We start from the raw sequence: 27,409 nt of genomic DNA on the forward strand, positions 1-27,409 counted from the left end.
AAGTGTGTACTCACCTTCCTCCTCTTCTGTTGTATATTGTGGAACAGATCTAACACTCCACTTGTATGTCATTACATTCATCATTAAACATTACTAATCATATTTTTTTTACTTCCACCCTCCAACCTTAATTCTATCCCTTACAACTTCATACAAAACTAAGCTTAATTCTTTCAATGTAGATTTTGTTATTGAACTAGTTTTTGTTTTTAATATCACACCTAAACATGAGCAGGTAGGCGTGGAGATAAAACAACTTGTGGAGCTTTTCGAACACTTGTCAATCCAAAACTCTCCTCCATGTCAAGCGGTTCTTCTGACGTCCTACCAATATTAAACCCATGAAGCAAGTTCGCAAGTGTAAGATGCAACTTGGAGAGCAAATGTGATCCCAGGGCACATCCTTCGTCCATTCCCAAACGGTATCAATTGAGGACTCTGTCCTCTAACATCAACATTCTTTTGAGTCGTTAGAAATCTTTCCGGGCGAAATTCATACGGATCCTCCCAAAAAGATGGGTCCTTTTGAAACTTTTGAACATGAACTATAAGACGCGTCCCAGCAGGTATATAGTAACCAGCAACGGTGCAATCTTCCATAGATTCATGAGGAACTAAGAGCAGCGCAGCTGGGTACAACCGTAGAGTTTCCTTAACAATAGCTTGTAAATACGGTAGATTTTTCACATCAGACTCTTGTACTTTGTCTTTCCCTCCCGACTTGTTCGTCTAATTCAAATTGGGCCTTTTTAAGCGATTCTTTGTTGTTGAGGAGTAACGAAAGCGCCCACGTCATTGTTACCGTCGTAGTGTCGAATCCACCCAATATCATATTCTACATAAATTTGAACCAAAACTTGTTGATTAATAAAAAAATAATTTGTTTAGTTACAATACTAAAATAGTTACCAAGCAAGTAGCTTTGACGACTGTGTCGCCATCGAAGCTGAAAAGGTTTCCATCTTCATTAACCCTAGAGATCATGACATCCATGAAGTCTTCTTCCTTCATCTCAAGTTTAACACGATCTCTCCTCTGGCGATGCTCCTTGAGGAACTTTTCGAACGCCCCATCGAGTATTTTTGCTGTCTTTTTCATGCGTTTTTGATGTCCTCCGAAGTCCAACCACCACAAAAATGGAAACGAATCCGATGGAACAAACATTCCTAACAATTCAAAGACATCCCTCAATGCCTTTTGGCAATCTTCACCGTCGTGGCCGTCGAAGGCGGTGGAGAATCGCTTTCCGATCACCATCATGAATATGGTGTTGAGCGTTATGTCAGCGAACAAATTCTTCATTTCCACCACCAATTTTTCGTCTTTTCTTTTGACCCATAATTCATATAGTTTGTTGTTCCATCTTTGAACCTCTGCCGCTCTGATATGTTGGAGCTGCTCGAGGCGGTGGTTTGTGAGGAGCTCAAGAGTGGCTATCTTGCGCGCATGGCGCCAATGTGGAGAGTAAGGGCTCAACCCCATCATGGCATAGTCGTAGCCCAATAGCTTTGAGGCTGCAAGCTTTGGTCGAGAGGCAAAGATTCTGTCTTTTGTAGTAAAAACCTCTTTTGCTATTTCCCAATTGCTCACAATCAAGGCCTTTTTCATACCGAGCCGAAATGTAAATATTGGTCCGTATTTATCAGCCAATTTTGAAAGGGTTATGTGAGTTGGCTCTTTTGTACTTAGCAAATGAAGGTGGCCGATCACCGGCCAGGCGCCACCGGACTCCGGTGGGAGTTTCTTCCGATGAGCGGCGGATCTCCGGGATATAGTGAAGAAAGCATAGAAAAAGAAGAGAAGGGCGAAGATTACTCCGGCGAGAGGCAGCTGTTCCATTCCGGTTGCTCTGCGAATTGAGCGGTGGGAAGGGGTGGTTTATATAAGAGACTAGATGGCTCTCCGGACTCCAAAAACAAATTAAGTGGAGATTTTTATATAAATGATTTAATTTTATTTATCGCAATAATTCATCTCGTGATTGTTATCACAAATTAAGTGGTGTTATTGAATCATAAATTACGAAATTTTTTAAGCTTTTTATATAAAAGTTTTTTGTTTTGGTTTTTTAAGAAAATTAAATAATAATATATAATCATAATTTTTATAATTTTTATAATTATAGTAATCACTCATTGGTAAACATATGAAAAAAGAGTCGGAAAGAATTTGAAATATTGAAAACGTATATCTTTGGACTATTTCTAAATGATAACAACAATACACATCAACTTATGAAAGATCCTTTTCGATTGAAATCAAGAACGGGGTCCACATAATAGAGCTTTTGAAGATTACAAAGCACGTCTCGACAAAAATATGCAATTACTAGAAATCGTATAATCTTCCCACGACAATTTTAATTAAAGAAACGGCATATCAACCATATAAATTCTATCTCATGTTATCATAGTTAACGTTAAAAGTACGCAATATCACGTCAGAGACAAAATAAATACGAACGTAGAGATATTTGAGTAAAAGAATAGTGGAAGAATGAAAAGGGAACCACATATTTATGTTCATTCAAATAATCTCATCTCTTCGTATCTAGTTTTGATGGGACAATACAATGTTTTATTATTATCCTATCCTATTAAAAGCTAGTTAAACTATAAATTTATTCTAATAATTTAAAGAAAATTAGGATTTAGATTCTATAATTTTAATGGTTAATATTAGTTCATATTTTTATTTTTATTTAAAAAACCTTATGTCTTGGTACTCACACCAAAAGGGATTCTCCTCCATATTGGCGAAGGTTATGCTCCAAATAAATTTATTTAGAGACATTCATAAGGGGAAATGAGACGAGAATTTTTTATTTATTTTTGCGGAAATTGGAGAAAAAGAAATTCGTGCTTGTAATTTTTATGCATTTATCATTTTAAAAAAATAGCTATTTTAAAGTTTTTATTTTACAAAAGTATCTTTACTAAAAAATATTATAAGAAATCATAATAATTCAATCAATTTTATAAGTAAATTTAAATTTTAATAGTACGATATATTATTTAATAATTAAAACATCATTATTTTAAATATTGCAATTAAAATTTCCAAATTAACTAATATATCATAATATATATATATATCTATATATATATATATATATATATATATATATATATATATATATATATTAACATTCTTGAATGGACCATCATTTAGGAATTTAATTAAATGAGAACGATAATTAAGATTAATATAACAATTATTCATAACATTATTTTCAATGTATTTATGTGACAATGTATTAATTACACATAAACTAATAGTTCATGTTCATCGCTTAAATCTTTTTCATGCTAATTATTTTTATTATTGATAGTATTATTCAAGAAACATTTGGGAAGGCGTAAGTTGAACTAGATGAACAATCTTGAGTGGATATCAAAGACGGAGACGTGGACTTAAAACCACCTCGAGTGGGCCCTTTCTAATACTCGTCATACCCGCGCTTTCTTCCATATTCATTAACTCTTTAGATGACCTGTCAATCTCAAATCTATGAAGTAGATTTGCCAAAGTTAAATGCATAATTTGAAGGGCAAATGAGATTCCAGGACACATCCTTCGTCCGTTTCCAAATGGTATGAACTCAGGACTTTGTCCTCTAACATCAAAATCTCTATGACGGGTTAGGAATCTCTCTGGTTGAAATTCACAAGGATCTTCCCATACTCGTGGGTCTCTTTGAAGTTTCTGAATGTTTACCATCAAACGTGTCCTTGCTGGAATATGATAGTCATTAATAGTACAATCCTCAGTAGATTCGTGAGGAATGCCAAATGGCCCGGGAGGATACAAACGTAACGTTTCCTTCACAATTGCTTGGAGATATACAAGATTTTTCACGTCTGATTCCTTCACTTGTTTCTGTCTCCCAACGTGTTCATCTAATTCAATCTGAGCTTTCTTGAGTGCTTCGGGATTGTTGAGTAGTAAAGAAAGAGCCCATATCATCGTAACTGTCGTCGTATCCGAACCTGCCAATATAAGTGCCTACACAAGCTCCAAACAACTTAATTAAATCGTTTATATACTCAGACAAAATAAAATAAATAAACGTACCAAACATGTAGATTTGATAACGGTATTAGCGTCATAGCTCGAAAGTTCATCATAATCCTTAACAGTAGAAAGCATGACATCCATGAAATCATGCTCCGCCGTCTTCGCTTCATCGGAAGCTCTCATTTTCCGACGCTCTTCCACCCATTTATCAAACACGTCATCCAAAACCTCCGCCGTCTTCTTCATGGCCTTCTCATGTCCTCCCAAATCCAACCATTTAAGAAACGGAAATGAATCCGAAGGAACAAACACTCCAAACCATTCAAAGAATTCCCTCAACGCCTTCCGATACTCATCATTACCGCCACCCTCCACCGCCGTCGAGAATCGTTTTCCGACCACTACTCTGAATATGGTATTGAGAGTAATATCACCAAACCACGTCTTCATATCCACCAAAGCTTTCTCCTTTCCATTACCACATAACGCATACAGCTTCTTAATCGCACTTTCAACCTCCGACACCCTAACGTGTTGGAGCTGCTGTAGGCGGTGGTTCGTGAAGAGCTCGAGAGTGGCCATTTTACGAACATGGCGCCAGTGTGAGCCATAGGGGCTCAACCCCATCATGGCGTAGTTATAACCAAGCAGCTTTGAGGCGACAAGCTTTGGTCGAGAGGCAAAGATTCTGTCTTTTGTCGTAAAACATTCCCTTGCTATCTCCCAGCTGCTTACAATCAAGGCTTTGTGCATGCCCAACCTTAATGTAAAGATTGGTCCGTACACATCCGCCATTTTGGCCAACGTTATGTGGGCTGGCTCTGTTGTGCTTAGTAGATGGAGGTGACCGATCACCGGCCATGCTCCGGCGGGTTCCGGTGGGAGTCTCTTTGGATTAGAGCTGAGTCTTTTATATATGTTGAAGAGGGCATAGAGGAAGATTAGAAGGGCGAAGATTCCGGCGACGGCGGCCGATGAGGAGGTGTGAGGAAGTTCCATGAGAGAGAAGTGGGAGATAACGTTTCTGTGGGAAGTTGAGCCATTGACTGACAGATTGGTGAGGATAATATTAACCACAATATTCGGTGAATTTAATATTAATGGTATCCAGCTGTTCTAATATTAACTCTTCATTGAATTCTTGTCATCCTACCTATTAATTATTTTTTGAGTAACAAAAATTATTTAGTCTTATTTTATATAAAATTATAAATATTGTTGAATTTCTATATTTAGAGTTAGATTTAATGATTTTATTTTACATAAAAGTCAATTTTACACACTTACCTATATAATATAATATACTTGGTGAAGTTACCATTACTAGCACACACATTTAAAAAGATGATGACAATACGTAACGGGTCAAAGCGAACAGTATCTACTAGTAGCGAGCTTGAGCTGTTATAAATGGTATCAGAGTCAGACATCGAACGGTGTGCTAGCATGGAAACCTCTCCCTAGTAGACGTATTTTAATTTAGCCCTCAAACTATGTTTTACGGTTTTATGAAGAATATTTATCAACAATTGATTTTTTCATTAAAAAAAAAATGAAGGGTAGAAATATATACAAATATTGTTTTAAATTTAATAATTACGGAACTTTTCATATTTAAAATGATAGATGTTCTTAAAAGCCGTGTTCTGTATTTAAAATGATAGATGTTCTTAAATGCAGTGTTCCTTCAGAAGTGTGGTAACTAGCAATCGTGCAATCTTTCATTGATTCATGTGGAAATCTAATTAGATTTGGAGAGTTCAAATGGAAGGTTTCATTCGCAACAACCTTAAAATACATTAGAAATTTTTATAATATATACTATTCTTTCACATGCCATTGTCTCCCAACTTGCTCATCTAAATCGAGGAAAGTTTGAATGTTGTAGGTCCATAAGCATGAGAAGAGCACAAGGATGGCGCAATAATTGCGAAGACCTTTTGATTAGAGCCTACAATGATTTCCTCCACCTATATTGATATTAAGAGGCTTGCTAGGTGTCGTATTAGGATGAAAATAGGTTATGAGTCACATGTGAAGATCATGTTAGGAGACAAACATGTGTATGACCATATACACTAGGAAAATATGAACTAAACCCTATTAAAAAATTCGAAACGATGCTATATGATCAGAGCTATGGGTTGAAACTATGACGAGGTCAGGCCTTGAACACTTGAGATATATAGGTAGGTGATATTGATGATAAAAGAGACTTGTAAATAGCTAATTAAGGTACCTTTGAACTATAAGAGATATATACCTCATGAGATGATAAACTTTGAAAGACCGAACTATAAAAACGCGTGACTTGAACATATTTTAATATGAACCGATAACTTTATATTAATTTACTAAACACCACCCAACAAAAATCTAACTCATTTAATTAAAATATTATAAACCTAATTAAAAAGAAAGATAGATTCATTATTCAATCAACCCAACCAATCTACTAATTCTTTTTTTTTTTTACTATTTATCATAGAATCATTCATAAACTTCAGTAGAAAGACGTGGAGTTAAGACGACTTTAAGAGGGACTTTTTTAGTGATAGTCAAAGCAGCAATCTCTTCCATATCAAGTGGCTCTTCGGATGGTCGTCCAATTTCAAACTCATGAAGAAGCCTTGCAAACGATAAGTGCAAAACTTGGAGGGCAAAAGTTACCGCAGGGCAAATTCTTCGACCAGAACCAAACGGTATCAATTGGGGATTTCGTCCTTTAACATCAAAATTCTTTTGAGTGGTCAAGAACCTCTCGGGAAAAAATTCATTAGGATTCTCCCAAACACTTGGATCTCTTTGGAGCCTATAAAGATTCACCCATAGTCGTGTCTTTGCTGGGATGTGATATCCAGCAACGGTACAATCTTCTATAGATTCATGAGGGACTGAGAGCTGTCCTGCAGGATACATACGCAACGTTTCCTTCACAACAGCTTGGAGATATACCAAATTTTTGAGATCGGATTCTCTAACTGCCCTGTCTCTCCCAACATGTTGGTCTAATTCCTTTTGAAGCTTCTCGTATGCTTGTTCACGATTGAGGAGTAAAGAAAGAGCCCAAGTCATTTCAGTTGTGGTGGTGTGAAATCCCCCCAATATCAAAGCCTACACGAATTTTAACTAATTGAGTTATTGGGGTTCAAAATTGAACTTACTTTGCAAATTAATAGATTTTTTGCATACCAAACAGGTGGATTTGATGACCGTGTCGGCATCGTAGCCGGAAAATTCTTCATTGTCTATAAAAGACAACATAACATGCATGAAATCCTGCTCTTCCGGCGCCACTTCGCCGGAATTTCTCCTCTAACGATGCTCTGTGAGCCATTTATCAAGCATCTCGTCCAGCACCTTTGCCGTTTTCTTCATGGCCTTCTTATGACCTCCAAAGTCGAACCATTTTAGGAACGGAAACAAATCTGACGGAACAAAAGCTGTAAACAAACTAAAAAAATCCTCCAACGCGTGCCGATACTCTGCGCCGCCGCTACCTTCAAAAGTAGTGGTGAATCGTTTTCCGACCACCATCCTGAATATGGTATTCAGCGCTATTTCTCCGAACCACGTCTCCATCTCCACCAACGCTTTCTTGCCTCCATCACTTGATTTGCAGAGCTGGTGTAGTTTCTGGATCGAGCTTTGAACCTCTGATCTTGGGATGTGTCGGAGCTTCTCAAGTCGATGGTTTGCGAGGAGTTCAAGCGTGGCTATTTTACGCAAGTGGCTCCAGTGCGATCCGTATGGGCTTAGCCCAAACATGGCATAATCATAGCCGAGTAGCTGTGCGGCGGCAAACTTGGGGCGGGAGGCAAAGGCTTTGTCGTTGACAGTAAAGCACTCCCTTGCCACTTCCCAACCGCTCACAATCAAGGTTCTGTTGGCGCCTAATGTTAACATGAAGATTGGTCCATAAGCGTCGGCTAATTTTCCCAACGTGGTGTGATTTGGTTCTTGTCCACTTAGTAGAGGGAGGTGGCCAATAACCGGCCAAGCACCGCGGGGTTGGGGCGGTAATCTCTTGCGATGAGCGGAAAATAGGGTGAAGAGAGCATAAAGAAAGCAGAGAAGGGCAAAGATTAGAGGCAGAGCAGTGGTCGGTGAGGCTATGTGGGGAAGTTCCATTTTGGGTAGGTTAGGATTGGTTGCCGTTCGGAGACGAAGGATAGTATGGAATGACTTATGGGTTGAAGTGCAATAATAATTTTAGAAGGAGAAATTTTCCCGAGGCTTTTTAACAATTTGCCCATCATCCTTCACAAGATAAGATTCTTGCCTTAAAATAATCCCAACATATCCATACGTTTTGACGTGTGGTAGGCAAGAATAGTATCCTAGTATTTCGTTAGATGTGGTTCACAACTAACCAAAGTGATGAACACATGAATTGATAACACTTTCAATAAGAGCTATCCAAAGAATAGAGTGTAACAGATATTTTTTCGTTTAGATTTGTTATGTATAACCGTTAAGCTTACGGTTTTAAAACATGTCCACTAAAAAGAGTGGTTTCCACTCTCTTATAATAAATGTTTCACTCATCTCTTCAATCGATGTGATATCTCACAATCCACCTCTTTGGAGGTCAGTGACTTCGCTGGCACACTGACCAGTGTTGGGATCTCACAATCCATCTCCCTTGGAGGTTAACGTTCTCGCTAGCACACTGTCCATGATACTATTTGTAACGGCTCAATCCCATTACTAGTAGATATGGTCTGTGTCCGTGATACTATTTGTAATGGCTCAAGTCCACTACTAGCAGATATGGTCTGTTTCAACTTGTTATGTATAATCATCAACCTCACGGTTTAATAACACATTCACTGGGGAGAGGTTTTCACACATTTGTAACAAATAGTTTATATTCCAAAAGGTTATTTGTTAATAAATTAAAACTGAATAACTATATTTCAAAATTAATTAAGAAAATGAAGTTTTGTGTGTGAATAAGTGGAATAATTATTAGATCCACTAAGGTCACTTCCATCGATAATATCAATTCCATATGATAAAATAAATAAATAAATAAATAATTTTGGGAGCTGGGTGTTGTCGCATTCACAATCAATTAATCTACACAAAATTATTCCAAATAGGTTAGGTATAAGTTCAATCGTGGCATTAATTTACGTTACGTATGATATTATTGATTTTTTTTTTTTTTAGATAACAAAATCCTAAAAATAAAAATATATTTATTTAATTAAATTTTGTTTATACAAAAGATTATTATAAATTGGAAAAGAAAAATATATGGTCTTCTATCATTTATTATCTTCACTACTCTGTATTTAGCGAAAGTCGTCGCCATTTGACTTGGTCCTCTCCCAAACGGTTGCCTCTGCACGCAAGGGGAAATAATTATTATTAAATAATTAATTTTTTAATAAAAAAATAATAAATGTTTACGGCACCATTTATATTTTAATGATAAAACTAGCTAAATTTCAAGACGATAATAATAATAATAATAAAGTTGTACTCACGTCCAATGCCTTTTTCAAAGCTTTAGAAGTTTTCGAAGTTTCGAGTGGTTCGCTTACATGCCACATGCTCTATCAAAGCCTAAAAGTCATTCCCTAAGTTCTAGCGTCGTGGATCCTCTAGAGGGCGAATCTTGTCCTGGAGTGAACCAATCTTTTTGTGCTCATACTTAGTAAGCTTGTATTGCCACAACAGTAAGCGACTGGTATTCTGGGTTTGAGGTGCAACCTCATAGAATCTGTTAGGACAGTATGACATCTAGTAAGTCTGAACATCATCTATAAAGGTTAGCCGGTGACCCTTCCACAAGGCCATGTAGGCACTCTGAATCTAGGGAGGGTTCTACGCCCCCTCTTAGGATGAGTTTACAACAAAGAGATTTTGTTCAGGAAACCTCTGCCCATTTCCACTAGATAAGACATTTGGTTGCCTCAATGCACTACACTATCATTCTTAGGCCTAACTCGATGATACTAATCATGTACATCTATCATTATGTTGGGAACTACTAGTACCAAAGACACACTGGAAGGGAGGCGGAGGCAGAGGCTCTAATGACACCATTCATACTATTATTACTAACCCTATTAAACTTTGTTAGTCGTCTCTACTGTAGATGTTTACTAGGTTTTTCGGGATGTCTGGATGATGTAAATCTCACCTCTCGTTTCCAAGACACTCTCCCTGACGACACAACACGTATTCTTGTTAGGCGTCATGACTCATGGCTCAGATCTTACATTACTTTATGCTACTAATTAAGGTTAAAATAGTTTGTGGTTGATACTTTTATATTAATTTACCAAACAACACAACTTTTTAATCAAACTAGAATAAACTCCATAAGAATATTAAATTTCAAAGTGGTTGTTGAGCTGGTATAAAATGGACAACATTTTTATGCAATTAAAATATACAATCAAATTATAAATTATTTTTTCGAGATTTATCACACAATCATTCATGAACCTTAGTAGAAAGACGCGGAGCTAAGACAACTTGAAGAGGGATTTTTCTAGTGACGTTCAATGCAGCAATTTCTTCCATATTGAGGGGCTCTTTGGATGGTCGTCCAATTTCAAACTCATGAACAAGCCTCGCAAGCGACAAATGCAAAAGTTGGAGGGAAAACGTCGCCCCAGGGCAAATTCTTCGACCAGCACCAAATGGTATCAGTTGGGGATTTCGTCCTTTAACATCAAAATTCTTTTGAGTTGTCAAGAACCTCTCAGGACAAAATTCATTAGGATTCTCCCAAACACTCGGATCTCTGTGAAGCTTATAAAGATTCACCCATAGTCGTGTCTTGGCTGGGATGTGATACCCAGCAACAGTACAATCTTCCATAGATTCACGAGGGACCGACAACGGTCCTGCAGGATACATACGCAAGGTTTCCTTCACAACAGCTTGAAGATATATCAAATTTTTCACATCCGATTCACTCACTGCCCTGTCTCTCCCAACATGTTGGTCTAATTCCTTTTGAAGCTTCTCGTATGCTTCTTCACGATTGAGGAGTAAGGAAAGAGCCCAAATCATGTCGGTTGTGTTGGTGTGAAATCCCCCCAATATCATAGCCTACAAAAAATTTCAACTAATTTAGTTATTGGGGTTCAAAATTGAGCTTACTTCTTGAATTAATGGATTTTTTGCATACCAAACAGGTAGATTTTATGACCGTGTCGGCATCGTAGCCGGGAAATTCTTCATTGTCTATAAAAGACAACATAACGTGCATGAAATCCTGCTCTTCCGGCGCCACTTCGCCGGAATTTCTCCTCTCACGATGCTCTGTGAGCCATTTATCAAGCATCTCGTCCAACACCTTCGCCGTCTTCTTCATGGCCTTCTTATGACCTCCAAAGTCGAACCATTTCAGAAATGCAAACAAATCCGACGGAACAAACGCCGTAAACAAATTAAAAAAATCCTCCAACGCGTGCCGATACTCTGCTCCGCCGCTACCTTCAAAAGCAATGGTGAATCGTTTTCCGACCACCATCCTGAATATGGTATTCAGCGCTACTTCTCCAAACCACGTCTCCATCTCCATCAACGCTTTATTACCTCCATTATTTAATTTGCAAAACTGATGTAATTTCTCGATCGAGATTTGAACCTCTGATCTTAGAATGTGTTGAAGCTTCTCGAGTCGATGGTTGGCTAGGAGTTCAAGCGTGGCTATCTTACGCAAATGGCTCCAGTGTGAACCGTATGGGCTTAGCGCAAACATGGCATAATCATAGCCAAGTAGCTGTGAGGCGGCAAACTTGGGGCGGGAGGCAAATGCTTTGTCGTTGACAGTAAAGCACTCCCTTGCCACTTCCCAACCGCTCACAATCAAGGTTCGGTGGGCGCCTAATCTTAACATGAAGATTGGTCCATAAACGTCGGCCAATTTTCCCAACGCGGTGTGATGTGGTTCTTTTCCACTTAGTAAAGGGAGGTGGCCGATGACCGGCCAAGCACCGCGGGGTTGGGGCGGTAATCTCTTGCGGTGAGCAGAAAATATGGTGAAGAGTGCATAAAGAAAGAAGAGAAGGGCAAAGATTGCAGGCAGAGCAGTGGTCGGTGAGGATATGTGGGGAAGTTCCATTTTGGGTAGGTTTAGGATTGGTTGCTGTTTGGAGAGGAAGGAGTGTGTGGAATGATTTATGGGTTGTTGTGCAACAATAATTGATGTTCATTTTTCAACTTTCCTTATTTTAAAAATATATATATTGTATATATCTATGAGCACATCTTTCTTCCATTATTGTACTTATTATTATTATTATTATTATTATTATTATTATTATTATTATTATTATTATTATAAGCAAAGCTATGCGATTTGTACAATGTTCTCTTTTTAAAAAATATTATATCACTAGTCAACGGTATCAATTAATCTAAAACGTGGTAAATTAATTAAATTATATTGGGAACAGGGTGTTGGCGCATCTACGACTATATTTTTCTCATTTAAATAATTGAATAAGTAATTGAACACCTTTTCTTTGCATGCTTGAGATTCTCTTTCTCCAGGTTCTTTCTACGCCATTGTTTATTATAATGACACGCGAACAGATGAATTAAAGATACATAAATAAACTGAAACCATTTTGAAATGAGAGGAATCTTGATGATAGGTTAGCTAATAAATGCTTAAAAGAATTAAAAATTATCATTTATACTTATCAAGTGCACCTTCTTTCTTTGTGGCTCCATTATAAGGACTCTATGGTTAAGCGTGCTTTGTTTGGAGCAATATTATGTTGAGTGATCTCTTAGTGATTTTTCTAAGATGCATGTGAGTAAGGAAAACTTATGCTGAAAGAACTTGTGTTGATATGTGGAGATAGTCTCCACTCTTAGAAGCGAGAAAATACGTAGCGTGAACTTTAAATTAATCCTTTGCAAAACGTCACTGTTTGACTTGATCCTCTCGCAACTACGCAACTATTGCATCGACATGCAAGGGGGTAAATAATTATTATTAAATAGTTAAACTTTTAATAAAAAATAATAAAGGTTGACAGCACCATTGCACTATTGTGATGTCCCACATTGGTTGGGAAGGAGAACAAATCACCCTCGTTGGGCTCCGAAGGGGTGAATTATGATGTCCCACATTGGTTGGGGAGGAGAACAAATCACCATTTATAAGGGTGTGGAAACCTTCCCCTAGCAGACGTGTTTTAAAGCCTTAAGGGGAAGCCCAAAAGGGAAAGCCCAACGAGGACAATATCTGCTAGCGGATCGTTACAAGTCTTGAGGGGAAGCCCGAAAGGGAAAGCCCAAAGAGAACAATATCTGCTAGCGGTGGATCTGAACCGTTACAACTATCATTTTTAGGTCTAACTCTATGTTGGACGCTACTAGCACCAAACACACACTAGAAGGGATAGGAGGCAGAGGCTCTAATGACACTATTCACACTATTACTATCCCTATTAAACTTTCTTTGTCGTCTCTACCCTAGATGTTTACTAGGTTTTTGGAGAGTCCAAACAATGTAAATCGTCTCTCGTTTCCAAGAAACTCTCCCTGACGACAAAATACGTATTCTCGTTAGGCACCAGACTCATGGCTCGGATCTTACATTACTTTATGCTACTAATTAAAGTTAGAATAGTGTGTGGTTGATATTTTATATTAATTTACCAAATAATACGACTTTTCAATAAATGTAGAATAAACTCATCAAAATATCAAATTTCAAAGAGGCCAGCTTGCAAAATATGAAAACATTTTTATGCAATTAAAAATATACAACCCAACTATAAATTATTTTTTCGAGATTTATCACATAATCATTCATGAACCTTAGTAGAAAGACGCGGAGTTAAGACAACTTGAAGAGGGATTTTTTTAGTGAGGTTCAATGCAGCATTTTCTTCCATATTGAGTGGCTCTTCAGATGGTCGTCCAATTTCAAACTCATGAAGAAGCCTTGCAAACAACAAGTGCAAAATTTGGAGGGCAAAAGTTATTGCAGGGCAAATTCTTCGACCAGCACCAAACGGTATCAACTGGTGATTTCGTCCTTTAACATCAAAATCCTTTTGAGTTGTCAAAAACCTCTCAGGACAAAATTCATTAGGATTCTCCCAAACACTTGGATCTCTTTGAAGTCTATAAAGATTCACCCACAGTCGTGTCTTTGCTGGGATGTGATACCCAGCAGCTATACAATCTTCCATAGATTCATGAGGGACCGACAGTTGTGCTGCAGGGTACATACGCAATGTTTCTTTCACAACAGCTTGGAGATATATTAAATTTTTCAGATCGGATTCTCTCACTACCCTGTCTCTCCCAACATGTTGGTCTAATTCCTTTTGAAGCTTCTCGTATGCTTGTTCACGATTGAGGAGTAAAGAAAGAGCCCAAGTCATTTCAGTGGTGGTGGTGTGAAATCCCCCCAATATCATAGTCTACACAAAATTTCAACTAATTTAGTCATTGGGGTTCAAAATTGAGCTTAATTCTTGAATTAATGGATTTTTTGCATACCAAACAGGTAGATTTGATGACAGTGTCGGCATCGTAGCCGGGAAATTCTTCATTGTCTATAAAAGACAACATAACATGCATGAAATCCTGCTCTTCCGGCGCCACTTCGCCGGAATTTCTCCTCTCGCGATGCTCTGTGAGCCATTTATCAAGCATCTCGTCCAACACCTTCGCCGTCTTCTTCATGGCCTTCTTATGACCTCCGAAGTCGAACCATTTCAGAAACGGAAACAAATCCGACGGAACAAACGCTGTAAACAACCTAAAAAAATCCTCCAACGCGTGCCGATACTCTGCTCCGCCGCTACCTTCAAAAGCAGTGGTGAATCGTTTTCCGACCACCATCCTGAATATGGTATTCAGCGCTATTTCCCCAAACCACGTCTCCATCTCCATCAACGCTTTCTTGCCTCCATTATTTGATTTGCAGAACTGATGTAATTTCTGGATGGAGATTTGAACCTCTGATCTTAGGATGTGTTTAAACTTCTCGAGTCGATGGTTGGCTAGGAGTTCAAGCGTGGCTATTTTACGCAAATGGCTCCAGTATGGTCCGTATTGGCTCAGCGCAAACATGGCATAGTCATAGCCAAGTAGTTGCGCGGCTGCAAACTTGGGGCGGGAGGCAAATGCTTTGTCGTTGACAGTAAAGCATTCCCTAGCGACTTCCCAGCCGCTCACAATCAAGATTCTGTTTGCGCCTGATCTTAACATGAAGATTGGTCCATAAACGTCGGCCAATTTTCCCAACGTGGTGTGATTTGGTTCTTTTCCACTTAGTAAAGTGAGGTGGCCGATGAGCGGCCAAGCACCGCGGGGTTGGGGCGGTAATCTGTTGCGACGAGGGGAACATAGGGTGAAGAGAGCATAAAGAAAGAAGAGAAGGGCAAAGAGGGAAGGCAGAGCAATGGTAGGTGAGGATATGTGGGGAAATTCCATTTTGGGTTTGTTACTATTGGTTGTTGTTTGGAGATGAAGGATACTCTGGAATTATTTATGGGTTGAAATGCAATAATAATTCAGATGGAGATATTTTCTGAGTGGTGTTCATTTTTCAATTTTTTTTTTTTTTAAATTTTAAATACAAAATATATATATATATCTATGAGCAAATCTTTCTTCAATTATTGTACTAATTATTATTATTAGATTTTTCTAAAAGTTATACTGAAGGAACCTGTGTTGGTACGAGTGGATGTAAATGTTTGCTAAATCTACCACATTTAAATGGTGTGAAAGTTATCTTATTTATAATCAAATAAATTAGAAGGATATGGAAAAAGTAATACGAAAAGTAATACACATAAATAATAATAAAGGGAAAGATACTTAAAAGGTAAGAAGTCAAATATCTAGATATTTACCTTATAATAAAATATTAAATATTATATATATAGGGAACTGTAATTTATTACTAAATATCCTTGCGAGTGGAGGTAGTCTTTTGCTCTTATAAGGCGAGAAGTAGCTAACGTGACCATGTCGCAGGGAATTCACGAGAATGCTAGGGCCATCAGGTGTCGAATCTGAGTTTTGAATCCTAATAAAATGAAAACTTATATTGAATAGAAATTAGTGCATGATCTGTAACCATTAAACCGTAAAAGAAATGAAAGTACGAGAAACTAAAATGAAAATGATCTCTAGTTAGTAATTAGTATGGTAAACCAATTCATCCATGCTGGAGAGTCAAATAACTCAGTATAAAGTAATTTACAGATACTTAACCTTTTAAGAAACACGACAACCACTTGAATGTTAAAATTTATAGCGAGCATGACCGTAACGATAGCACGAGATCGAGGAAATTTAGTTACTTAATAACGAAATAAATTCAGTAACTAGAAGTAGTGAAAATTTGAGGGCAGACTCATGGGTTAAGAAGGCATGGTTATAGCCAGTGTGTAGAGCCATTGCTAGCCATTGTGCTGCAAGAGTGCGGGAGTGAAGGCGATGAGCACCTGAAGGGTCAAGATGGGCAAGAAATGGGCATGTAGGAGCATCTTCATTCCTCACATTCATTTCTGTTGATATTTTCTTAATACAATAATAAATAATAAGATTTTATTTTAACTTTTTATTATTATTTGCATCCCCATGGTCTTCCAAGAGTGAACTCTAAATTAATCCTTTGCAAAACGTCACCGTTTGAGGTGGTTCTCTCGCAACTATTGCCTCTGCACACAGTAAAAGAAGATGAGTTTATGGGTCTAAAACACAGTAAAAAAACACAGTAAAAGAAGCAAATGAAAGATGAACTCACGGTTTGACTGTGTGAAAGTTAGATTTTTGAAGAGATGAAGAAGAAGAAGAAGAAGAAGAAGGAGAAGAAGAAGAAGAAGATAAAACCCCATCTGCTTCAATCTCAGGCCTTCCATAATCGTCTGCAACAAAAAAACATGAAGCTTTTTTGAATTTTCAGATCTGAAGAAGTGAGGAAGAAGAACAGTGTTTGCATTAAAGAACAGACAGTGTTTTTTATTTATTACCTGTTCCCTTCTTCACACTGTTCTTCACTGTTCGGAACATCTGCATCCACAACAAACCAAAAACCCTTTTTCTTTTTAACAGCCTTGCGTTGTAGTTGATGTAATTTTAGATGCTTTTTTGTCCTTTCACTTTTGTACTCTCTCTTTTACTCCCCCATCTCATATCAATTAATCTTCAAAAATGTTATGTTTTATGCGAATAAGATTAATATTATGTGACAAAAACAACCTCTTTCAACCCACATGTTCCCAAATCATTAACTCCACCTAAAAACTAGACTCCAAAACTCTTATCAATAGCTTAGTAGCCACAACCGAATCATTAGCTCCTTCTCACGGTGCTCCCATGGAGATGCAGGAATCGATAGCCGAATCGACCCACAATCATAGGCTAGAGGAATAGGCTCATTTGACTCCCTAACCCTACTTAAGACCTCAGAGTGCTTTCGGACTTCTGACTCTATAAATTGGTATGGCTTGTTTGTTTAGCTTGTCCCCTTTTTGAATATGTACGGTTTGAACAAGCAAATGACTAGCAGGATCGAGGAACCACAATAAACGAGACGATAGAAGTTATACGAGAATATGAGTAAACTAATCCTATCGAGAGCAATTTTTTGATGAACGAGAGAAGATATGCTAAAAGAAGAGGGAGAAATCTTGAGACCTTTTGGGAAAATAAAAAAAATAATAAAAAAAATAAAATTAGGAGAATTTATGCATAAAATAGACAATATCATAGAATTGATTGGGAAGATAAAACAATGAAAGTACCTGCAAATGGCTTTTGACATGAGCTAGGGTTAGATCCTTGACATTCATAAGCTCCAATACTGATTTTGGTGTAGCTCCTGAGACAGATACAAAAATGGGTATTAATTAATGGAACAAATGAAAGTTTTGATGTGTTTAAGGTTATTGGTTTTGTTGTGGAATTACTTTCATGGCCGCCAAGAAGCTGAACAGCGTGTACAAAATGAGCATGTAGCGTCGTAGTCCATCTCATTCTAGGAGCTCGGATGCTTCTTCTCACTCCACACCCACCAACAGTTGGTTTAAAGTCACGGCGTCGGCCATGGAGGAGATTATAAGCTTGGTGACGAGGACGAGCCACATGGGCTGGTTGATATCCAAAGTGGAAGCAACCATTTTGATGGGTGAAGTCAGAATTGTGAGAGGGCGGGGCGAAGAAGGGGAGGCTGATGTGCAAGGAGAGGTCCGGCGGGTTCATGAGAGAAGAGTGACAAAAAGATGAGTGGTTTAAAGGGTAATGAGTGGGTTATGATTTGAAGAGGAAAAGGAATGAGTAACATATATTGGATGTATTAAGAAGAGGAGTGAACGGAAGAAAAGGTTAAGGGCAGAAGAGCAGAAGAGAAAGAGAGAAGATGTTGTTATCCTTTTAAGAATAAAGCTTAAGGAGAAGAAAGAGAGGGCAAGAGAGACAGAGAGATGTAATGGCGTCTTGTGTGAAGGGAATGTGGTTGGAAATCGTGAAAACAAAATTCATACATGCTCACCCTTCTCAATTTTCCCTTTCATTTTTCTTCTTTTCAATAATATCTATTAGCCGTTAAAAATGGTATCAAAGTCCGTCACTGAGCGCTGTACCAGCGAGAACGCTGGCCTCCTACACGTAGAGTGTGAGATAACTATTACAAATGGTATCAAAGTCAAGTATTGAGTAGTGTGCCAGCAAGGATAAACAAAAGATTGGGTTGTGTGCTAGTGAGGATGCTGCCCCTAAGAGAGTAGATGGTGAGATCTTGCGTCAACAATATCTACTAGTGGTGAGTTTGAGCCGTTAAAAATTGTCTCAAAGTCAGTCACCGAGCAGTGTGCCAGCGAAGACACTAACCTTCTATAGTTGGAGTGTGAGATAACTATTACAAATGGTATCAAAGTCAGTCATTGAGCAGTGTGCCAACAAGGACACTGACTTCCAATAGAGAAACAAAACATTTCTTATAAAAGCATGGAAACCTCTAAAAAAATCGAGCCGTGTGCAGTGAGACGCTGGCCGCTAAGGAAGTAGATTGTGAGATCTTGCGTTAATGGGAGAGAGGAACAAGACATTCATTATAAGGATGTAGAAGTTTTAAAAAACTGTGAGGCTAATAGGTATACGTAAGAGCTAAAGCAGTCTAAAAGTATAAGAGATCTGCTAGCGGTGGACTTTGGCTGTTACAAATAGTACCGGAGCTAAACACCGGGAGGTGTGCCATGTAGATTGTGAGATCCCACATCGGTTAAAGAATAGAACGAAACATTTTTTTTATAAGGGCGTGAAAATCTCTCCCTAACATACACTTTTTAAAACCGTGAAGTTGACAACGATACATAAAAAGTCGACAATATCTACTAGCGATAAACACAAACGTCTAATTTTGATATCATTTATAACAGCTAAATTTTCTTGAACTAGGTGTGAGGTTGAGGGAATGGGGAAGGGAGGTGTGGAAGGGCACCGAGAGAGTAGCTGGTTGAATAGCGCCAGATTCATCGGCGGCAAGATGGGGTTGGGGTTGGGGTTATGTTGGGCTCACGTGACCATCAAAACTCCCCATGTTTTTTGGTATATGTAATTTAGTTGGTGTTTTGAGAAGCGTTTGGGTATCTTATCTGGGGCTCGACGATCCATGTCTTTGCTTAATTAAATCACAAACAACGCCAACATGGAGCATAGTGGATGGGCGTTGAGTTGAAACAACGTCGATTACATTATTATTATTATTAGTATATAATTGGGCCTCCATCCATGCACGGTCAGCGCCTGATGCGCTCTAGATTCTTTCCCACCGCATCACTCAAAACCCTTTTAACCTCTCACCTCAACATGTTGTATCTTGCATTCTTGTCAATACCCTCGTGTTGTTTTCAACCACCCACTCACCCATTTGCCATTTGGGCATCATTTCTATGTCTTTGAGTATCCATGAAACGACAAAAGAGAAAGGAATCGCCGAAGCCCACGGCGTTTAGGCTTGTGTGCACCTGCCACACATTACATAATAATAATAATAATAATAATAATAATAATAATATTAATAATATATTGTGTTATGGTTTCCAGTGAAAGGATGTTGAGGCCCATCTGAAACTGCGAGTAGACGCCAAGTTTTGGAGGTTGTGGGTAGACAAAAGGAATGGAAATTATAGCCGTACACATTATTCATAACAAAATATGAAGAAAGCTAGAAAAGCTTGTAAGCTTTTTGAGGGGACCCGGTGAGGGCCTGTTCGGATCAGAGGGTCATGTGGGTTGCCTCAGTGCTTCCTACCCCATGCTACTAAAGTTTGTGCGTCATATTTTGGCTTCAAGTTAGGCTCGATTCTAGAATTATTACACACTTTTAGAAGCTGAGATCAAGAAAATTAGTAATTTAATTTATACCTCTTTAAGCTATATATACATATTATAACATATGTTCTAGATAGTGGGTACATAGTCCAACCTTAGACACATGGTTAGAGTCTAATACCAACATACCGATGACGTTCAATACTATCTTTGAAAGACCCTTTTCAAAAGAGAACGCATGTGTCACAGGATAGCTCACTTAAATCATAGAGAGCCAATATCATGTCCACCCATGAGGTATATTTTTAGGCATTTTCAAATTGGCGGGTGTAAATATGATTTTAGTGAACGGACATGTGGTATCGTGAAACATCCATCTAGTGTTCAATTGACTCTAAATTTGGCGAGCTTGCTCTTGATTATTTTATTTCCATTAAAAATGTGTTTTGAAATAATATATTTAAGAATATAAATTTGTGGGTTGGCTCAGTTGGAATAATTTGTTCTCCTTGTGGTCAGTATTTTCGTGTATTGGTTAGGGCCACCTGCAGTCACGGAGTGATCAATTTTTTATTTGGTCCAAACCTTTGTTGTATTCATCAATCTCTTTCACCTTTTTTTTTTTTTTTTTTTTTTTTTTTTTTTTTTTTTTTTTTTTTTTTTTTTTTTTTTTAAAAAAAAAAAAAAAAAAGGTCGTAAACTGATATTTTGTTGGAAAAGTACGAAAATACATCTAATTGGGCCTTTTGTAGCCCAAGACCACTTCTTCATACATTAATTGGGCCTTGGGCCGGTCTGATTCCTTACGGTTCTAAACTGCCGGGCCTGAAAATTAGAAGGCAGCCCAACACTTTTTATATAAATACATAGGTAATTAATTTTATTGATTAAAGTTATTAATAATTTCATTAATTTAACTTAAATCATAAAAATTGAGTTGTTATATTTTTTTTTTTTATAATCGGTTGGATATTTTCTTTTTATCTGATCAACCTAACAAACCAGAAAATAGAGTTACAATCCAGCTCAATCTTACCCTACTTTTAAGATTATTACAAGTATTGAAAAGAGGGGATAAATTTAATTTTTTTAAAATAATTTAAAAAACAACTCAATAACTCACCTCAATATATATATAGACGAGAATAACTCCTTATATATATATAGAACTTAATTTAATTTAATTAGAATAGTTAAAAAAAGAAAAAAGAAAAAAGAATATATATAAAATACGATTTTGTGGCGAGGGGTTGGGACCGATGAGCGAATAGCAGGGGAAGGCCAACGCCGGATCGCGCTGAAGTTGGAGAGCAAAGCAACTGCGGAAGAGAGCAACGATGACGGTGTTTCATTTCTTCAACTGCGCAATTCTCACTTTCGGTCCTCATGCTGTCTACTACTCTGCAACGCCCTTGTAAGGATCTCGCCTTTTCATCTTCCTTGCATCTCCTTCTACTTCTTTAGATCTCCTGTTCCTCGCACTGTCTCTTCAGGCCCACAGTGATTTGTTGTATTGAAATTCTCCTCACTTTGCTTTGTTTGGAATGATTTCTTGCTGTTTAATCTTGGACTGCTTCAATTTTAGTTCCTCTGCTGGTCCGGAGTGATTCGTTCGGTTGAATTTCCGTTCTCCTTGCTTTGTTTTTATATGATTTATTGATTGTTTGGACTGTTCAAGTTATTAGTTCCGATTTGTACGGAGCTGTGTGTCTGAACTGGATTAGAGAATCAGTTTAGAAGCAGTCTCTATTTTGCAAAGTACCGAAATGCTTAATGACTTGAGTCGGCTGACCAACTTCCTTGTTTTGATGAAATGGAATTGCTGTAGTTTATTAGAGTAGTGGAACGGTTTGTATTCCCAGTGCCACGCTCTGATTTCTACCATGTACGATTTGGTTGCCATAGCTACCAAAATAAGCAATATAAGTCAGTTAAGACAGCTTCATGCGCATCTTGTTCTCAATTCCCTCCAATCTCAGAACTACTGGGTTTCTCTGCTCCTCACTATCTGTACTCGTCTTCACGCTCATCCTTCCTATGCGGCTTCTATTTTTACCTCCTCGCCCTACCCCAATGCTTCTGTTTACAGTTGTATGCTCAAATATTACTCCCGCATGGGTGCCCACGACGAGGTGGTTTCTCTCTTCAGATGCATGCAGTGTCTAGACCTCAGGCCCCATCCCTCTGTTTATATATACTTGATTAAGTTAGCTGGGAAATCTGGCAATTTGTTCCATGCTTCTGTCCTGAAGTTGGGTCATATTGACGACCACTTCATCCGTAATGCTATATTGGATATGTATGCAAAATATGGCCAAGTGGATCTTGCCAGGAAGTTGTTTGAGCAAATGCCTAACAGAACTCTAGCGGACTGGAATTCAATGATTTCTGGCTGTTGGAATTCGGGAAATGAAGCTGATGCAGTCATGCTGTTTAATATGATGCCTGATAGGAATACTATTTCATGGACTGCCATGGTTACTGGGTATGCTAAGATGAGGGACTTGGAGAGTGCTAGAAGGTATTTTGATGAGATGCCAGAGAAAAGTGTAGTCTCGTGGAATGCCATGCTATCAGCTTATGCTCAAAATGAATGTGCAGAAGAGGCTTTGAAATTGTTCCATCGAATGCTGAAAGAGGGAATCACTCCTGATGATACAACATGGGTAGCTGCAATTTCATCGTGCTCTTCCATCGGCAATCCTAACCTTGCTGATTCACTTCTAGCAAAGATTAACCAAAAGCACGTCATTTTGAATAATTATGTCAAAACGGCTTTACTTGACATGCATGCAAAATTTGGTAACCTAGAAATTGCTAGAAGAATTTTTGATGAATTGGGAGGTCAGAGGAATGCTGTTACTTGGAATGTCATGATCTCAGCATATACAAGGGCAGGAAAACTGTCATTAGCTCGGGAGCTGTTTGACAATATGCCAAAAAGGGATGTTGTTTCATGGAATTCAATGATAGCTGGTTATGCACAAAATGGAGAGTCTGCCATGTCAATTCACCTCTTTAGAGAAATGATTGATTGTACGGACATACAACCAGATGAGGTCACCATAGCTAGTGTCTTATCGGCCTGTGGACATATTGGGGCTCTGAAATTTAGTTACTGGGTTCTAAATATCGTTCAAGAGAAGAACATAAAGTTTGGCATTTCAGGATTCAATTCTTTGATATTCATGTACTCTAAATGTGGAAATGTGGTTGATGCCCATAGGATATTCCAAAATATGGGGACGAAAGATGTTGTTACTTTCAATACACTGATTTCAGGATTTGCAGCCAATGGTCATGGGAAGGATGCTATCAAGTTACTGTTAACAATGGAGGAAGAAGGCATTGAACCAGACCATGTCACATATATTGGTGTTTTGACTGCATGTAGTCATGCAGGAATGCTGAAAGAAGGTAAAAACATCTTTAAGTCAATTAAAGCACCGACAGTGGATCACTATGCTTGTATGGTTGATTTATTAGGAAGAGCAGGCGAATTAGATGAAGCCAAAATGTTAATTGAATCTATGCCAATGAAACCTCACGCTGGTGTTTATGGCTCTTTGTTAAATGGCAGTCGAATTCACAAGAGAGTTGAGCTGGGAGAACTTGCTGCTAACAAGCTCTTAGAGCTTGAACCTCAAAACCCAGGAAATTATATTTTACTTTCTAATATATATGCCTCTGCTGGAAGATGGGAAGATGTTAGACAGGTTAGAGAGAAGATGAGGAAGGGAGGTGTCAAGAAATCAGTTGGAATGAGTTGGGTGGAATATAAGGGTCAAATACATAATTTCACTGTGGGTGATAGATCGCATGAATGGTCAAAAGATATTTATAGATTATTGGCTGAACTTGAAAGGAAGATGAAGAGGGTTGGCTTTGTAACTGATAAAAGTTGTGCACTGCGAGATGTTGAGGAGGAAGAGAAGGAAGAAATGCTGGGGACTCACAGTGAGAAGTTGGCCATTTGTTTTGCGCTTCTTGTCAGTGAAGTGGGGACACCAATTAGAGTGGTGAAAAATTTGAGAATTTGTATGGATTGTCATACAGCTATTAAGATGATCTCAAAGTTAGAGGAAAGAGAGATTATTGTCCGTGATAATAATAGGTTCCATTGTTTTAGTGAAGGGATATGTTCTTGCCATGATTACTGGTAAATTGGCAAAGAGCAAATTTATGGATAAAATTCATTTGCATAAAGAGAGATTTTAAGCACAACCCGGCCTTCAATAGTGAATCACGCAGATTACCATACTTGTCATTTCTCCATATTCAGCTTTTAACTGAAGAACACTTTATGATTAGGTCCAAGGATCAATATCAAAGAGCATTGTATCTCTGTGATGTACCTTACAAGAGTTATGCATTAGGAGTTTGTTAGTTTTATTTTTCTACCAATTCATTCATAAATCAACAGAGTGAACCATGTTTATCAGGGAAAAAAAAAAAAGATAAAGAGAGATTGGCCAGTTGGAATGTTCGAAGTTTTTTTTTTTTTTTTTTTTGATGATGTAATCTAAGAATTGCATATTTTCTTCCTCACAGAATCGATGAATTCATGGTCTAATCTCCGGTTCTGTCATAATTTTATGTTTTTCTATAAGTCACGATTTCAGTTCACTGAAAACTCTAGCTATACAGATCTGAGTATGACACACTCGGAACGTCAGTCAAAGCGGCACTGGTTTACCTTGGAACGGCCTTAGTAAAGGTTTGTGATTTCTGAACACTTCAAGGTTGATTGAGACCTTGAATTTCTCTCCATTGTATATTATTGACTTTTCACTTCTCCATGAATCTAACTGATATTTTTCTATGCATTCTTGTCAGCTTGTATGCCTTGCAACCTTCCTTAACGTGTCAGAGAATGACTCCTTTGACCTATATCAGGTATTAATGTTCTTTTCATCTGTAATTGGTGAAAAACATTTTTTTTTATATATTTTAGTGTACATTTTAATTCCATCAGTTGTAATGCCTAGTATCTTTTGTACATTTTAATTCTCTGACTTGGAAAATTAAAGACTTCATTAACCTTGGATGTCAGGACAAAATTATTGGTTGCTTGGCTATAATCCTCATCTGGGAAACTTAAATTTTTATATTCCACACTGCATTCAACCTTTCTGGTTGATTGGATTGGTGTTGGTGGGTGGGAAGGTTTAGTTAGTCTATTGTTAGAACTTGTTTTTTACTATCACATATTATGTAATTTTTGTTTAATAGAACATTGAGTTACATACCATTAAATGGTTTGGAACGAAATGAATAATGCAGCCTAGTATCCAGAATTGGACAAACATGAATCAGAATAGCATTACAGAACTGTTTTTAGCGTTGAAGTGAAAAATAGTTTCCAGTCTCTATTTCATGTACTAGCCTTGATTCCATCCTCTTTTTCCCTCTTTGTGGGATGTCTTCCTGTTTCATCCAATGAGTAGTGCTAAATGGTATGTTTCTTTTATTAGATCCTCATGTCAAGTGTACTAACTATGCTTTTATTAACAAAGCCTCCATATTTTTAGGAAATTTTGTTCGAGTCGTGCCAGTAGTTATAGCAAATGTTAACAAGGTATAATTCATGTACGACAGGAACTGTTGAAAGCGCTTATTGGTTTAATAGATGTTGCCGGACTTTACTTTGCTTTGACCCAGTTGACTTACCGGAACATTTCTCAGAACCATAAATTTCAGGCAGTTGGACTGGGTGAGTTTGTTGAGCAATCAATTGAGGTTTTTTAGTTTGATTGTAAATGATGACTGCATGCACGGTTTCTGTTTGTTTATTTCGATCTTTCAATGTTTTTCCCCATCTTCTAATCATTGGATGGCCTGGTTACTCTGTTCTTCTTGCCTGCAGGTTGGGCATTCGCTGATTCTGTTTTGCATAGACTTGCACCACTTTGGATTGGTGCCAGAGGACTAGAGTTTACTTGGGATTACATTTTGCAGGGCCTTGAAGCTAATGCAAATCTGGTTTCCATCTCTCTTCTTTATTTTAAGATACTCTTTATTTGGCTACTGTGAGAGATTCAATCATCGATTCGATTGATATTTCTTGGGTTCTTGACCTTGCATTCTGGGTGAAGTATTTGTCATGTCAGCCGCGCTGTTGCTTCTCTAATTTCTGCTCCCCACTTCAATTCAGGTGTTGAGCATATCCCTTGCTGCATTGGGATCTTTGATGTGGCTTCGGAAGAACAAACCCAAAGCGCTAATTCCCATAATTTATATCTGTGCACTGATTGTGGCTACTATGCCATCAATCACAAGGTATGTAACATCAAAATTAGAAAATTTGCCACTTCGAACTTGAATCACTTGCTTTGAACTATCTGAACATCAAAAGGTAATCTATTTGAACATCAAAATTGTGCTTGTTTTCCTAATATTTCTCTACAATGAGTTTCATTATTTTTAAGAAAAAGTTGGAAATTCCTAGCCAAACTCTAAAAACAAAACAGGTTTTTCAAAACCCGTTTTAATTTTAAAATTCAAATAAAGATGTACATAATTTTAACACAAGCTGCAAATTTTCTTTCCAGCTACTTAAGGCGGGGAATGGGTTGGCATTTCCCTAAGGTGGTGGGATTTGAACTCTTCACCTCTTTGGCGATGGCTTTTATTAGTTGGCAGCTTTTTTCTGCTTGTCAGAGACCCTCTGTTTAAGGTTATGGCACACTGGGGTTGACTATATTGATGCTGGACGTGAATTTTGGAGGTGTGGATTGCAGATCTCCTTTTACTTAACCTTCTCTTTTGCAGTGTTCCGCCTAATTTCGTAATCATTTGCAAAACCAAATTGTGGGGTTAAGTTTCAGATGTTGTAAGGTTGTAAGCTTTGTAATGTATGATGACGGGTAAAAGGGAGTTTCAGATGTTGTAACGTTTAGTTCTTTTTCTTTTGAGATTTTGAATGGAAGTAAAAGGTAGCTTGCCAGGACAATGTTATCTCATTTTCCTTTCCCTACCCTCAGATTTTAAACCTTTTTTTTCTCCTTCCATTCTTTTACTGAGGAACATGATTACGAAGATGGAAGAGGTTACCTCAGATCAAGGCTCTCGCGCCTTCTCATTTCATCACTATTTTATTTTCTTCTGC

The 27,409-nt window shown here is 37.9% G+C and overlaps 6 protein-coding genes and 2 pseudogenes across 6 annotated transcripts; 2 read left to right on the forward strand and 6 right to left on the reverse strand.

The window, feature by feature from the left end:
- Positions 1 to 46: 46 nt before the first annotated feature.
- LOC111789024 lies at positions 47 to 1,902 on the reverse strand (annotated as a pseudogene).
- A 1,386-nt stretch (positions 1,903 to 3,288) lies between these two features.
- On the reverse strand, positions 3,289 to 5,045 carry LOC111787666 (cytochrome P450 CYP82D47-like). Its single transcript, XM_023667684.1, has 2 exons — positions 4,075 to 5,045; positions 3,289 to 4,005 (listed from the first exon to the last, which is right to left on the reverse strand). The coding sequence occupies exons 1-2, from the start codon at positions 5,014 to 5,016 to the stop codon at positions 3,394 to 3,396; spliced, it is 1,554 nt and encodes a 517-aa protein (XP_023523452.1). The 5' UTR covers positions 5,017 to 5,045; the 3' UTR covers positions 3,289 to 3,393.
- Positions 5,046 to 6,447: 1,402 nt separating this feature from the next.
- On the reverse strand, positions 6,448 to 8,286 carry LOC111789321 (annotated as a pseudogene).
- A 2,156-nt stretch (positions 8,287 to 10,442) lies between these two features.
- Positions 10,443 to 12,156, reverse strand: LOC111789320 (cytochrome P450 CYP82D47-like). Its single transcript, XM_023670046.1, has 2 exons — positions 11,171 to 12,156; positions 10,443 to 11,091 (listed from the first exon to the last, which is right to left on the reverse strand). The coding sequence occupies exons 1-2, from the start codon at positions 12,107 to 12,109 to the stop codon at positions 10,468 to 10,470; spliced, it is 1,563 nt and encodes a 520-aa protein (XP_023525814.1). The 5' UTR covers positions 12,110 to 12,156; the 3' UTR covers positions 10,443 to 10,467.
- Positions 12,157 to 13,727: 1,571 nt separating this feature from the next.
- On the reverse strand, positions 13,728 to 15,474 carry LOC111787760 (cytochrome P450 CYP82D47-like). Its single transcript, XM_023667806.1, has 2 exons — positions 14,512 to 15,474; positions 13,728 to 14,432 (listed from the first exon to the last, which is right to left on the reverse strand). The coding sequence occupies exons 1-2, from the start codon at positions 15,448 to 15,450 to the stop codon at positions 13,809 to 13,811; spliced, it is 1,563 nt and encodes a 520-aa protein (XP_023523574.1). The 5' UTR covers positions 15,451 to 15,474; the 3' UTR covers positions 13,728 to 13,808.
- Positions 15,475 to 16,165: 691 nt separating this feature from the next.
- On the reverse strand, positions 16,166 to 18,382 carry LOC111789064 (probable transcription factor KAN4). Its single transcript, XM_023669704.1, has 5 exons — positions 17,940 to 18,382; positions 17,775 to 17,851; positions 17,001 to 17,040; positions 16,775 to 16,895; positions 16,166 to 16,688 (listed from the first exon to the last, which is right to left on the reverse strand). Exons 1-5 carry the CDS (start codon positions 18,229 to 18,231, stop codon positions 16,595 to 16,597), a joined length of 624 nt encoding a protein of 207 aa, XP_023525472.1. The 5' UTR covers positions 18,232 to 18,382; the 3' UTR covers positions 16,166 to 16,594.
- A 3,165-nt stretch (positions 18,383 to 21,547) lies between these two features.
- Positions 21,548 to 27,263, forward strand: LOC111788022 (transmembrane protein 147-like). The gene is made up of 7 exons (XM_023668155.1): positions 21,548 to 21,715; positions 24,949 to 25,018; positions 25,138 to 25,197; positions 25,900 to 26,014; positions 26,168 to 26,283; positions 26,456 to 26,580; positions 26,853 to 27,263. Exons 1-7 carry the CDS (start codon positions 21,639 to 21,641, stop codon positions 26,974 to 26,976), a joined length of 687 nt encoding a protein of 228 aa, XP_023523923.1. The 5' UTR covers positions 21,548 to 21,638; the 3' UTR covers positions 26,977 to 27,263.
- On the forward strand, positions 21,723 to 24,940 carry LOC111788020 (pentatricopeptide repeat-containing protein At1g14470). Its single transcript, XM_023668152.1, has one exon. It carries the CDS (start codon positions 22,185 to 22,187, stop codon positions 24,462 to 24,464), a length of 2,280 nt encoding a protein of 759 aa, XP_023523920.1. The 5' UTR covers positions 21,723 to 22,184; the 3' UTR covers positions 24,465 to 24,940.
- Positions 27,264 to 27,409: the final 146 nt, after the last annotated feature.

Source organism: Cucurbita pepo, chromosome LG02 (genome assembly GCF_002806865.2).
Source record: "Cucurbita pepo subsp. pepo cultivar mu-cu-16 chromosome LG02, ASM280686v2, whole genome shotgun sequence".
NCBI classification, from domain to species: Eukaryota; Viridiplantae; Streptophyta; class Magnoliopsida; order Cucurbitales; family Cucurbitaceae; genus Cucurbita; species Cucurbita pepo.

What these genes read in the sequence shown, in the direction of transcription:
- LOC111787666 (XM_023667684.1), bottom strand. Translation starts at nt 5,016, where the DNA reads ATGGAACTTCCTCACACCTCCTCATCGGCCGCCGTCGCCGGAATCTTC. An exon ending in TTATCAAATCTACATGTTTG is followed by an intron (nt 4,006 to 4,074) that starts GTACGTTTATTT and finishes GAGCTTGTGTAG; the next exon opens with GCACTTATATTGGCAGGTTC.
- LOC111789320 (XM_023670046.1), bottom strand. Translation starts at nt 12,109, where the DNA reads ATGGAACTTCCCCACATATCCTCACCGACCACTGCTCTGCCTGCAATC. An exon ending in TCATAAAATCTACCTGTTTG is followed by an intron (nt 11,092 to 11,170) that starts GTATGCAAAAAA and finishes AATTTTTTGTAG; the next exon opens with GCTATGATATTGGGGGGATT.
- LOC111787760 (XM_023667806.1), bottom strand. Translation starts at nt 15,450, where the DNA reads ATGGAATTTCCCCACATATCCTCACCTACCATTGCTCTGCCTTCCCTC. An exon ending in TCATCAAATCTACCTGTTTG is followed by an intron (nt 14,433 to 14,511) that starts GTATGCAAAAAA and finishes AATTTTGTGTAG; the next exon opens with ACTATGATATTGGGGGGATT.
- LOC111789064 (XM_023669704.1), bottom strand. Translation starts at nt 18,231, where the DNA reads ATGAACCCGCCGGACCTCTCCTTGCACATCAGCCTCCCCTTCTTCGCC. An exon ending in GCTTCTTGGCGGCCATGAAA is followed by an intron (nt 17,852 to 17,939) that starts GTAATTCCACAA and finishes TATCTGTCTCAG; the next exon opens with GAGCTACACCAAAATCAGTA. An exon ending in ATGTCAAAAGCCATTTGCAG is followed by an intron (nt 17,041 to 17,774) that starts GTACTTTCATTG and finishes TTGTGGATGCAG; the next exon opens with ATGTTCCGAACAGTGAAGAA.
- LOC111788022 (XM_023668155.1), top strand. Translation starts at nt 21,639, where the DNA reads ATGACGGTGTTTCATTTCTTCAACTGCGCAATTCTCACTTTCGGTCCT. An exon ending in ACTCCTTTGACCTATATCAG is followed by an intron (nt 25,198 to 25,899) that starts GTATTAATGTTC and finishes CATGTACGACAG; the next exon opens with GAACTGTTGAAAGCGCTTAT. An exon ending in ACTATGCCATCAATCACAAG is followed by an intron (nt 26,581 to 26,852) that starts GTATGTAACATC and finishes TTTTCTTTCCAG; the next exon opens with CTACTTAAGGCGGGGAATGG.
- LOC111788020 (XM_023668152.1), top strand. Translation starts at nt 22,185, where the DNA reads ATGTACGATTTGGTTGCCATAGCTACCAAAATAAGCAATATAAGTCAG.